This window comes from Monodelphis domestica, chromosome 1, assembly GCF_027887165.1.
Source record: "Monodelphis domestica isolate mMonDom1 chromosome 1, mMonDom1.pri, whole genome shotgun sequence".
NCBI lineage: Eukaryota > Metazoa > Chordata > Mammalia > Didelphimorphia > Didelphidae > Monodelphis > Monodelphis domestica.
In genome coordinates this window covers 295,520,627-295,534,173 of record NC_077227.1, presented here as the reverse complement: position 1 = coordinate 295,534,173, position 13,547 = coordinate 295,520,627, and the positions used below count along the sequence as shown (strand labels likewise).

Below are 13,547 nucleotides of genomic sequence, written 5' to 3'. Positions count from 1 at the left end.
CTGAATTCAACACGCCCATCCTGCCAATTAAAAAAAACAAAAAGAGGGCCCGATGGCAAGCACCTCTATAGATTCGTACAGGATCTAAGGGCAGTGAATAATCACGTTATAAAGAGACACTCCGTAGTTTCTAACATACATACTATTATTTCATCTATTCCTAGCACAGCTACATACTTTACAGTAGTAGACTTGTGTTCAGCTTTCTTTTCAATACCTATACATGAGAACTCCAGGCATATTTTTGCTTTCACCTGGAAGGGCTCACAATATACCTGGTGTTGGCTGCCACAGGGTTATGTGGAAAGTCTGAGCTTATTTGAGCAAATTTTGAGTCAAGACACAGACAATATAACATTTAAAAATAGCAAATTAATCAAATATATAGATGATCTACTCTTGGCTTCAACAGATGCAAAAACATGTCAAGAAGATAGCAAACACCTTCTTTTGGAATTGCACAAAAGAGGACATAAAATCTCTAAGGATAAAGTTCAGTGGTATCTCCAAAAAGTAGAATATTTGGGATTCATCTTGACTGCAGGTGCTCATTATATTTCTCCAAAACAAATTGAGAATATTCAAAAATTGAGTGCTCCTACCCCTAAGAAACAGCTGAGAGCAATTTTAGGAGCAACAGGGTTTTGTAGCAATGGATTCCTTGCTATGGGGAAATTACTAAACCCCTTATAGCATTAACAAAGGATTCGGTTCCTGAACCCCTCAAATTAGAGCCTGAACACTTGTCAGCTCTATCAGACCTAAAAAAGGCTATCATGTCTGCCCCTGCTCTAGGCATCCCAGGTTACAACAAGCCATTTACTTTATATGTGCATGAGCGAAGAGGAGTAGCCTCTGGTGTGTTAACTCAGACTTTGGGACCTTCTCAGAGCCCAATTGCTTATTATTCTGCCCAACTAGACCCTGTAGCAGCAGGAGCACCACCATGCCTTAGAGGAGTAGCTGCTACAGCCTTACTAGTAACAAAAACCGTTGATTTAGTATTGGGATGTCCATTAACAATAATGTGCCCACATGAGATAGAAGCATTATTGATAAAACATAGAACACAGGCATTCTCGGATCAGAGAATTACAAGGTATGAAATAACCTTATTAAATAGTGAAAATATTACCTTGAAACGCTGTTCAACTCTTAACCCTGCCACCTTGCTTCCAGATTTACCTACTTCAGGAGAGCCATTACATAACTGTGAAACATTAGTGTCCATGGGAGAAAAGCCTCGAGATAATCTCTTGGACACTCCCCTAGACAATGCAGATCTGATTTTATTTACCGATGGTTCCTCTTTTATGAGGGATGGCATACATTACATTGGAGCTCCTGTAGTCTCAGAATTTGCCACTGAATGGTCAGCTTCACTACCTTCTAACATTAGCGCTCAAGGAGCAGAACTCATAGCTCTAAAACAAGCTTGTATAATTGCCAAGGATAAAAAGGCAACAATTTATACGGATTCTAGATATGCTTTTGGCATTTGCCACTCAGTCGGAATGCTATCGATCCAAAGAGGATTTTTAACCTCATCTGGAAAATCCATAGCTAATGCAGAAATTATTAATGAAGTTCTTTCTGCTCTCCAGCTTCCTGAAGCCCTAGCTGTAGTTCATTGCTCTGCCCATACAGGTGGCTCTGACCCTGTCTCTAGAGGAAATGACCGAGCAGATGCCGCTGCAAAGCTAGCAGCCATAGAAGGACCTGGATTAATTTTAACATTAACAGCCACTGATAATTTAAATTTATCACTTTCCTATAATGAAAAGGAAGTGGAAAAATGGAAACAAAAATTTAAAGCAAAACAGATTAATGAAGTGTGGGTGTCATCTGAAGGAAAACCCCTGCTCCCTAGAAGTTTCTATAACCAAATTTGCCAATCTATTCACAAAAATGGTAATTTTGGCACCCAGGGCATTGTGGACTCTGTCAAGAGAGTATGGATAGCCTCTGGTATAACTACTATAGCCTCTAAAGTATGTTCAGCCTGCTCCATTTGCCAGGCATATAACCAACATGCATATCGTGGAAAAGCCTTTGGGGGACGTCCTCTGGCTTACACACCTTTTGAACATCTACAGATAGATTTCATAACAATGCCAAAGGCTGGATGTTATAAATTTTGTCTAGTAATTGTAGATCAACTAACCAGATGGCCGGAAGCATTTCCTACAATCCGAGCCACAACAGATTTTGTTGCAAAGATACTTTTAAAGGAAATTATTCCTCATTTTGGCCTGCCAACATGTATTGACTCTGATAGAGGGAGTCATTTTACCGATTCTGTCTTAAACCAAATATATTCTTGCTTGGGGATAACTCCAAAATTCCATGTTCCATATCACCCTTAGAGCTCAGGCCAAGTGGAGAGGATGAATAAAGAACTTAAGACTATGATTGACAAATTATGCACTGAGACCCATTTAAAATGGCCTGAAATTCTCCCTCTCGCCCTATTTTATCTTAGAAGCAGGCCTAGAGGAGACTTACATATTTCACAATTTGAGATGCTTTTTGGACATCCGCCTATACAGGCTAAGCCTTTCTCCCTGGCTTATACATCGCTATTAGGGGGAGATATTACTATTGCTTCCTATATACAGGAGTTACAACACAAACTACGTGAACTTCATGAATCCGGAGCTGCAGTACAAGCTGGACCATTAGACTTTTCTCTGCATGACCTGAACCCAGGAGATAAAGTTTATATCAAGAATTTCAAGCGAAGTGGAGCAACTCAACCTTCAGGGGAAGGACCATTCCAAATATTATTAACTACTCCAACATCTATAAAGATTGGAGAAAGGGACTCTTGAATTCACTGCTCACATGTGAAGAAAGAATCTTCTGCTGAGACTGATTGACTGTATCCTATCATATGAACTGTGACTCTATCTTATCATATGAATTGGAGATAATAATCCATAGACAAATGGATGCTGTTTTTCAAAAAACACATTGAATTCCTGATTTTTTCTTATTTTTCTTATTTCTTTTCTTTTATTTTTTGATCAGAATATTTGATTTTTTTCTCATTTTTTGTACTGAAGGTACACATAATTAATATTAATATTATATTTTTTCCTGCAGTAATACAATAATATATATACTCTTGCTATAATATCAATATATGCCTAAAAGCTTTAAACTATGGGAACCTGCCATGTATTGATAAAATATTATAGGACTGTGATTAATGTTTGTGTCTGATTCCAGGAAAAGGGATAAAAACAAGGAGCACAGACTAAACCTGAACAGTGCCAATAGAGCACACAAGAAATATTAAAGTGAGACTCGAGGTTACGACGCTTAACTTATGTTTAAGTCGTATTACTTCCTTGTATCTACACTCTTTACATAGTACTCAAACAAGTACAAAGCTTGACTATCATGCTGGCTCCCTATATCCCTGAAGGAAAATAAAATCAGACAAGGGAATGACATTTCCCCATCAAAATAGAATTCTAATTCTTTTCTTCTTATATTATGGCAACTTCCTGTAGTCTTGGCTACAAATGGCTAAGTGAAATATTACTGCATTCTATCCTACATACTTGTGGGATAGAAATTACTTTAAACTGGACCTATACAAGGCCTATTTTGAATTTTTCTTATGTTTTTGATTATTTTTCTATTCTTTTGATAATTGACACATACACCCCCATAACTGAATATTGCATTCTGAGCTAAACTTGATATTTTTTAATACTTACGTCAGGGGGATTGTATTTTAATTTAAATTCTAAGAATTTTTGAATTTTTTTTGTTTAAGATTGTATTTTTATAAAAATCCAAGAATTTTGAATTTTGTTTAAGATTATACTTTTGTAAAAATTCAAGATTTGATTTTGTTCGAGAAAAGATCTTCAAGAAAGAAGCTTGAAACTTTTATATCCAGAGAATGAACTGTTGCAGAACGATGCCGAAAACCTACACTTCAAGAATATCAAGAATGAACTTTGGATATGATTGATTGGACTGAACTTTTGATTGAACATTTATTGTAATTGTACACATTTATGCCAAAAGGGACTGCCCCTAATTTGGCTTTCTGTCAATGAGCCTAGCAAAACATTGGTTTTGCTTTCTTTTCTTTTCTATTTCCTCTCTCGCTATTCTAATTCTCTTTAAAAAATTGAATATTGTGTATATCTATAGTTAGTATTGAATTCAGAATTACCAAATTGATTATGTTGTTTGATCAATGGGGAGACTGGTCTCCCACGATCATCAGGGGGGATTGTAAACCCTAAAATTTCTTAGACTTATGAATGTTGGAAATTTCCCCATTGGGAAATTTCATACTTGAAAAAATTTCCTACTGTTAGTAAGAACTCTATTGGAATATGAAACTCCTTGGCATGGGAGAATCCTTCTCCTCCCTACTTAAGACTACTTTAGGTCAGAAACCTTTTGCTAAACAATAGAAAGGGCTTTGACCTATGCTTAAGCATAGAACAGGAAGTTCTTTGAGTCATGATTGATTTTAGAATTGATTCAATAGAGATACTTGGAATGACAAAACCAGGTCTTGGAAACTACAATCTCCACCCTACTCAGGGAAACAGGATTTAGGAAGGGCTGCAGCAAAGATCAAGATTTAATTATTTGAGAATATGACCTTCAACAGACATGTGCAAAGGAAACAGACCTCTGGGCGGTCCTGGGTTAAGCTAGAGCCACCATTGGCACAGGAGAGACATCAACAGTGACTGGTAGATGTGAGAACTAAGGGGAGGGAACTTAGATGGTTTCCTTAAAGATAGCGGGGTCTGAGGACAGGAGGAGGAGGTTTTGCTCTGAGAGGTCTGAGAGGAGGGCTTGCTCTGAAGGAGGCTGGAGGTGGAGGCCCCTGAGACTGTTTCTCCATTTTGGTCACGTGAGTGATAGGGACTGATCTCTTTTCTTTGCCTCAGCTATCTAAGGGCTTGGGCCTTTGGCCCAGCCTAAGCAGAGGGGGTATTTAAGCCCTATTCCCTTCTCTCCCCCCCCCTCTCTTTCTCTCTCTCTCTTCTCTCTCTCTCTCTCTAATACCTTTCTTCCTCCTGTTTGTAATTAAAAACTCCATAAAAGGTTGACTGCTGACTTGAGTTTTCATTTAGGAATTACTTAGCTGAATTCCTTGACGACCTTAAATTAATATATATCAGTCTTTTAAAATGATTTATATATCACAGAATGTTGTGGTAGAATTTAAATCAACAGAATGTTGTGGTAGAATTTAAATCAACAGAAAGTGGGAATTAGGGAGCAAGTATCAAAGATAACACTAACGTAATGAACAGCAAGAGACACAAGTAGATTAAAGAAAATTAACTTGATTTTTGGACATGACAAGTTTGAAGTTTCATTTATTATTGGGGCATGCAGTTAGAGATATCTTGTAGGCAGTAAGAAGTACAGGTTTGTAGCTGAGAAGAGAGGTGAGGATTGGAGATACAGATTTGTGAGTCATTTGTATTGAGGTTATATTTAAACCTAGGCGAATAAATAAAAGCCATCATAGAGTATGTTGAGAAGAGGTCCAAGGACAGATCTTTGGAGAATACCTATAAGAATGAAGAATCTGTGAACAGATCAAAGAAGGAACTACTAGAAAGATATAAAGATCAAGAGTATATTGTGTCAGGGGCAGCTAGGTGACTCAGTGAATTAAAAGTCAAGCATAGACAGGAAGTCCTGTGTTCAAATCTGGTATCAAACACTTCTCAGCTTTGTGACCCTGTGCAAGGCATTTAATTTCCACTGCCAAACCTTACTACTCTTTTGACTCAGAACCAATACATTATATTGATTCTAAGACAGAAGTTAAGGGTTTATTAAAAAGAGAGTATGGTGTCTCTCAAGTTAATACAGGAAAGAAAGGTGTTATGTTAGTATCTAGAAGGTAATTGGTAAACTTAGAGAAAACAATTTCAGTAGAGGGAGGAGAAAATGAAAGCTGAAGTGCAAAGGGACTGAAGAAAGGTGAACCTTTTCTCATATTAATATTTTTGAATGTATAAATAGAATGAACACTAATAAAAATAATTTTAAAGAACTTTCACAGACCCTAAGTTACAAAATCTTACTCCATGATGAAATATAAATTGTTCAATTTGTAAAGTCCTATGCAAATTGGCTCCAGCCTACCAGCCCTCCTTTCTAATCGCATTAGACATTGCTTTCCCTCCTTTACTTCACCCATAATTTTCTGTGTCTACCTTTCCATTCTCTAGCTTCATTGCTTCCTTGGAATACACTACTTCCTTACCATTGACTCATAGAGTTTTCTTCCTTTAAGATAAAGCTGAAAAACTATCATCAGCATGAATATTTTCTTGATCGTTCTATCTGATGATGTCCTTCCCCCCCCCAAAATTATTTCATATTTAGTTATTTTGTATATGTTTGCATTTATTAATTTTTATTTATATATGTATGTTATATCTTCCATTAGAATGAAGACTAATTGCACATAGAAATCATTTCATTCTTTGTACTTGCTTCCTTAGTGCCTGGCATACTTTAGGTAGTTAATAAAAACTTGTGATTTATCAGTCTCCTCCCTGAAACCTTTGATGATCCCTTCCCCTATCTGACAGTGTACATGTACACATGTGTATGCAGATATACACAAACACAGATGTTATTACACTCTCTCAAATCAAATCTCTATATATAATTTTCTTATCTATGTAAAACCCCCCTACTTTGGTGGAATATAACCCTGAAAGTGGGTATTGCTTTATTTTTGTCTTTTATATCTCTACTACCTAATAGGTTTTTTTTTTCACCCAGTACATATTTAATTAAGTCTAAATAAAAGATATCCATGAAAAAAAGCTCCATTCCCTATTTTGGCAGAATCTTATCATGCCTTTTATTCTGGAAAATATTCCTAAATATGGTATTTGGTTGTAGTTTTTTGAAGGAAAGGAGCTGAGATTAAAACAAGAGTACTTTGTTGTGGCTGCCACTTTACAAGATGTCATCCGACGCTTCAAAGCCTCCAAGTTTGGTACCAGTGATAATGTTCTGACAGTGTTTGATGCTTTGCCAGATCAGGTGAGGAATCTATCAATGTAGTCTTTGACAAGGAAATAGCCAGAGATTTAAGGTCAACTTTCTTTTTCTAAGTAAGAACTTTAAGATAGAACTCCTCAGGTAAGACAAACCAGAAATAGACTATTCAAATCGTTATAGCAATAGCCCAAGGGCTCTCAACTTTTTTTTGTGGTATGGACTCCATTGGTTATCCAATGATATTATGGACTGCTCAGAATGCTGTCTTTAAATCAATAATGTAAAAAACATAGGGTTACAAAGGAAACCAATTATATTTAAATATAATTATCAAAATATTTTTTAAAAACTAATTCACAGACCCAAATTAAGAATCCCTACCAAAATCCCTTGTAGGAAAACTTTTTATAGAAAATCAAAAAATGAATATCCAGTGCTTTTTAAGACACTTTTATCAGAAACAAACCATACTCAGGTATTTGGTTTTCCAATGTGCCGGGGAAGATATACATGTTATGGGATGCATTTGTTTAGCACATGGGCATAAAACATTTTTCAACCTAGAAAAACATTGATTTTTCTTCAAGAAATTTCCTTCCTTGTTCTTTCCCCCAAGTAAAAACAAATCTGGAAGGAGTTTTAATTATTTTAAAATGAATATTTGATTAGATTCACACTTTAGGCAAGTAAAATACATCCTCTTCTAAGTTGGTGTGGTATTTCTGCAGGTTGCCATTCAGCTGAATGATACACACCCTGCCCTTGCTATCCCTGAGTTAATGAGGATTTTGGTGGACATTGAAAGATTGCCCTGGCATAAGGTTGGTAAAATACTTGGATTCATTTTATATTATTTTGACTTTAAAATATCTTTGATTGCAAGATATTGCCAAAAGCACCACTACATTATTTTTTATTAATTTCTTTAAACATCACTATTACTTCCTAATAAGTATCTTCCTCCCCTCACTAGAATTCTCCTTGTAACTAATTGGAACAGTAAAGCAAGACAAATATATTTAAAATATCTGATAATATATGCTTCATACCATTCCCATATTCTTCTTTCCTGATAGGATAGTTTCATTATACATTTTTTCCAAACTAAGTTTTCGAGAAAAATTTTTGTTACCAATTTTAAAATGAATGATGACTTCCTATTGTGCTTTATTGAAAATGTTAGCAAAACAAATGAAATTATTGGTGGAATAAGCATGTATTCATATTGAAAAATATTTTTTTCACATTTCTTTCAGTAGTAAACAGAACATAAGATAAAAAATTCTCATCTAAGAGTATGGCAGATATTTAACTGATTAATTCTAAGTGTTTCCATTGTTTGGGGAACTGATATTTTTTATTCAAAATATATAACAAAACAAAAGGGTATATTACTCATGTATTCCTCTAAAATAGTTTTCTGGAAAAATGTAAAAAGAAATATTAATGGGGATGTAGAATAAAGCAACAGATTATTGCCTTAATAGCGCTTGGCCGGAAAGGTGTCCTTTTTCCTGAAAATGCTATTTCCATGCAGTTCAATAAAAACCATTATGGAAATTAAATTTATCCAGCTGATGCAAGGAAAGATACAAATAACTAGGATCTGTGTTTGTTGAGGGAATCATTTTGACTAAGATGGTAAAGTTAACCTTCAATTTCCCTCAGGCCTGGAAAATCACAACAAAGACATTTGCATATACCAACCACACAGTCCTCCCTGAAGCATTAGAGCGGTGGCCAGTAGAACTTGTGGAGAAACTTCTCCCACGACATTTACAAATCATCTATGAGATCAATCAGAAACACTTAGATGTAAGTCTTTTTCAAACATTCTTACTACTGCCTTTGCATATGAGTAAATTTGTCTTAGTTTCAAAAGGAGAGTTTTGACTTTTATAAAATGTGATATCAAACATTATTTAATAGTTCAAGTGTTTTTATTTAAACTGAAGAAATTTCTATATTTGACCAGAAATCTAGTTTATTCGTTCACCTTCTTTAAAAGGTTCTCATTTAAAAATGAACCCTCACAGTATTAATTTTATATTACTTAACAACAATTTTATTTTTTAAAATGACTGATCCTTCTTTCTTCGTGTTATTAGAGAATTGCAGCATTGTTCCCTAAAGATGAAGACCGTCTGAGAAGGATGTCTCTAATAGAAGAAGAAGGAGGGAAAAAGATAAATATGGCCCATCTTTGTATTGTGGGCTCTCATGCTGTGAATGGTGTGGCTAAGATTCACTCTGACATTGTGAAGACTAAAGTGTGAGCCTTAGTTATTTTGACCCCTGAATTAACACAAATAGATTAATTAATTAACTTAGAGCCTATTAATTAGAGCCTACAGTCAGAATGGCTATAGCAAAAAATGTTTAAGATGTCAACCTTCTACACAAAGTTTCTAATGAAAAATCTTGACTTTATTCTGTTGGTCATTTTGAACCCACTTTTAGAAGCTAAAGGGATCCTTTACTTAATTTGATGTGTCAGTGCTGTTCAGTCAAGAAGCTGTATAGTCAATTAGAATTGTGCATTTTTAATTCTCCTTCACACTGACAATCAAAGATGTTAGTTATTCTTTTCTCATTTTTTTATTTTGCTAGTTTACTGACTTCTTGGAATACCCAGAAATTACACTGAGGTTTTATTGACTATTTTTGAACAATGCTTCAGTGATCCAAACTCCATAATTTTCTGACCTGTAGATTCAATGACTTCAGTGAGATAGAACCAGACAAATTTCAGAATAAAACCAATGGGATAACTCCAAGGCGCTGGCTCTTGCTCTGTAACCCAGGACTTGCAGAGTTAATTGCAGAGGTAACTATTGGAAATAGAGTACATTTCTATATGCAAATTAACATGTAGGAAATTCATGAACAAGCTTATCTGCTTAAAATAATAATAATACTTATGTAAAGACGAATTAACATGAGATCATATCAATGTAGGCCATGCTCTCCGATTAGAATTATAGAACTGTCAGTACTTTAAAGATAATCTAATCCTAAATATTCAATTTGTGGATATAGAAAATGAGGACCTAGGAAGTAACACAGGTATCCATTGGAAGAGTCTGAATAAAACCCAAAATTTTCTGATTTCTTATTCAATTTCTTTCTACTATGATTTTCAAAAATTTCTGGTATTCTATCTAGATGTATCCTAGTCAGTACTTTCTCTCAGTCTTCAGAGCTATAAAAGGGTCTAGAGGCCAGGAGAAAGGCTTTCTTTATTTTTAAAGATTTCAATAAGGGCAAAAACATAGAAGGAAAACAAAATCCCAACAGATAGAGTAGTTCCCCAAGAAAATATACTAATTCAAAATAGACTAGAATATGTCCTAATCGTGTTGCTTTCAACTTTACATGCATAATCTCCAGTGGTCTAAATATAAGGTAGGTATGCAGTCAAATATTATTTTGCAAATAAAATCTGATGGCCTTTTAAGTATTAAAAGAAAGTATCCCTTTAATTGAGTATTTCATTATGTAGTAAGTAAATTACCACTTATCATATATATAGAATCTTTTCCATGTGAAATTAGTATCATTGATAGCAAAGTACCAGCATATATATGCTATATGCTATATATGCTATATGCATATATAAGTCCCTGACGATACACTAATGTAACTTTTTTCTTTAAATTTGAAGAAAATTGGGGAAGACTATGTGAAAGACCTAAGCCAGTTGACCAAGCTGCACAGCTTTGTTCATGATGATATTTTTCTTTGTGAAGTGTCCAATGTGAAGCAGGTGAGATTTTTCAGCATGGAAATGTTCACCTGGATCTTTGCCTCCCTATTTTATGTTTGTATTAAAATGCTAAATACCAGGTATGTTCAAAGCAGAGGAGCTCTTATATTTCTATTTCAATAGGAAAACAAACTCAAGTTTTCTCAGTTTCTGGAGAAGGAATACAAATTAAAGATCAATCCATCTTCTATGTTTGATGTACAAGTTAAAAGGATCCATGAATATAAGCGACAACTCATGAACTGCCTTCACATCATTACAATGTATAACCGTAAGTATGTCCTTTCACATTTAGAAGGGCCCTTCCATACTCTTGGGAGTTGAAGAAGCAACTAACTGTGTTTTTAAACTTCTTCATCAATCCTTCCCCTTTCCCTATTCTCAATTCTTTTTAGGCATTAAAAAAGACCCTAAGAAACCATTTGTGCCTAGAACAGTTATAATTGGAGGCAAAGTAAGTTTATCTAATTGGATGGATTTTGAAGCTGAAATCTTTTCCTGTCATTTAGTACATACTAAATGTTTGAGTTGTTTGTTTTCACAAGGCTGCTCCCGGATACCATATGGCTAAAATGATCATCAAGCTAATCACATCTGTAGCTAATGTGGTGAATAATGACCCTGTTGTTGGAAGCAAATTGAAAGTCATCTTCTTAGAGAACTATAGAGTATCTCTGGCTGAAAAAGGTAGTATGATAATATTAGCTAACATTTGTGTAGCACTATAAGTTTTAAAAGGTATTCTATGTATTTTTAAAATTGATCATAGACTTCTGAGGTGAATGCTATCATTATCCCCATTTTACAGATAGAACAGACTTGGAGAGTTTCAAGTGATTTCCCCAAACGCACATAGCTATTAAGTGTCTGGGTTGGATTTAAATCCAGAGCTTTCCAAAACCAAATCCTTGAACCCTAAAGTATTCATTGAGCACTTAATTTGTACTGGGCAAAGTAATGAACAATATATGGGTTACATGTTGGAGAGAAAGCAATACTGTTGTAATGAGAAATGCTAGACATATAAGCTATATGGTATCATACTTGGTCGCAGAACTCAAGGTTTATATATCTCTATTTGTCTGACAATGAGACTGATGTTGATCAAAGTGAAAAACATCATGCTATACTTCAAAGTGTATTTCACCATCAAAGAAAATTTGATACCTGGGGTACCTAGACTTTTATTCTATTGAATTCTAGTCTTCTTTAAAAGACAATAAATATGCTCAGTTCTTAACCCTTAATCTTAGAACTCCACAGCTACCAAACTTTCTTGTTGTCATTGTTAAGTAAACCTAGGAGACATTGCTGTCATTTAGGAAGAAGGAAATATCAGGTTTCCAAGGCATGAGATTTGGATTTGTCTTAGACTGGCATTCTCCAAGAGGAAGTGTCAATATGTGAAAGTAAGCAGATTTGCTCAAAAGCTAAATTTCATTTTTTCTCAGCACTGGCACCCTTTCTCTGATTTATTCTCATACATTTACAAAGCACTCTCCACATGGAAATACCTGTTCTGCCTGCATTGATTTCTGAAATATCAACACTTTAAAGGAATTATTTTTATAGCATCTTGGGCCATTATAAGGGCATTTGAAAATTGTCATTCTGTGACCAACACAGGAAAACTTCATCATTTCCCCAGTTATTACAAGTTACAAAAATCTACCATCCTAGAGTTTTAGTTTCGATTTTTATAATATATAAATGTATTCTATAAGTAGAACATTGATATGGTATTTTTGGTATTTAAAGAGTTTCTTTGGGCAACACTCGTGTGCAAATAGTTAGAAGGTAATAATTTTGGCCTCTAGTCCCAAATATGTTTACATGTGCTCTAATTACGAAAATCTCAGGTGTAAGGAAATCTAGGCCATTGAAGAATAAAATACTAAAATAAAAACTCCAAAACTAAGAAATATTTAATTTTTTTTTCATTTGTGTTGACTAGTTCTGTGAGGAAAAGAGCTGGAGAATCAGAGATCAAAATCATTAACTTGAATATAAATTGTTGATAGTTATTCCAGCCACAGACTTGTCAGAACAGATTTCAACAGCAGGCACTGAAGCTTCAGGGACAGGCAATATGAAATTCATGCTAAATGGAGCTCTCACTATTGGCACCATGGATGGAGCAAATGTGGAAATGGCAGAGGAAGCTGGAGAAGAGAACCTATTCATCTTTGGCATGAGGGTAGATGATGTTGCTGCTCTGGATAACAAAGGGTGAGCTTCTCTTGTATTTTGGCAATTCACAATCTGGAAAGTCTTGGAAGTCCAAAATTTCATTCCATGAATTTCAAAAGACCTCTTTCAGGTAAAATATTTCATCCAGGGCAGTACATAAAGATAAAACATGATATAAATTCATGTACGTGGATTAATTTGTTATTTTATAACACTGACTTCTGAGCTGCATTTTGGTAAACAGGCATCATATCGATATGCATCATATGCATAATAATATGCATCATATTGATAAGATTGAATGATACCTTAGAGACCTATAAGACTTCATCTTATAAGTTAGTGAACAGACCAAGAGAGATTAATTAATTTACTCATATTCACTTTGGAAATAATAGAGAGTATTTGAGCAGGTTCTTTAAGTCCAAAATCACTATTGTTTTCACTATTTTCCAATACTACCGCTTCCCTGAAAGATCCCATCTCAATTCACTTTCAATTTGGCCTAAATTCAAACAACATACAAATTAATATTTTAAAATTCTAATTAAATCATTGGCATCCTCTCAAA

The 13,547-nt window shown here is 34.8% G+C and overlaps 1 protein-coding gene across 3 annotated transcripts in view; it reads left to right on the top strand.

The window, feature by feature from the left end:
* PYGL (glycogen phosphorylase L) overlaps positions 1 to 13,547 on the top strand; it is a 254,882-nt gene that overhangs the window by 220,920 nt on the left and 20,415 nt on the right. For all 3 annotated transcript variants that reach the window (XM_056821113.1, XM_001363137.4, XM_056821108.1), the window contains 10 exons: positions 6,919 to 7,062; positions 7,749 to 7,841; positions 8,689 to 8,835; positions 9,129 to 9,292; positions 9,733 to 9,847; positions 10,685 to 10,786; positions 10,910 to 11,057; positions 11,182 to 11,240; positions 11,332 to 11,473; positions 12,808 to 13,015. In XM_056821113.1, coding sequence (XP_056677091.1) covers positions 6,919 to 7,062; positions 7,749 to 7,841; positions 8,689 to 8,835; positions 9,129 to 9,292; positions 9,733 to 9,847; positions 10,685 to 10,786; positions 10,910 to 11,057; positions 11,182 to 11,240; positions 11,332 to 11,473; positions 12,808 to 13,015 — 1,322 coding nt within the window. The remainder of the gene's footprint in view (positions 1 to 6,918; positions 7,063 to 7,748; positions 7,842 to 8,688; positions 8,836 to 9,128; positions 9,293 to 9,732; positions 9,848 to 10,684; positions 10,787 to 10,909; positions 11,058 to 11,181; positions 11,241 to 11,331; positions 11,474 to 12,807; positions 13,016 to 13,547) is intronic.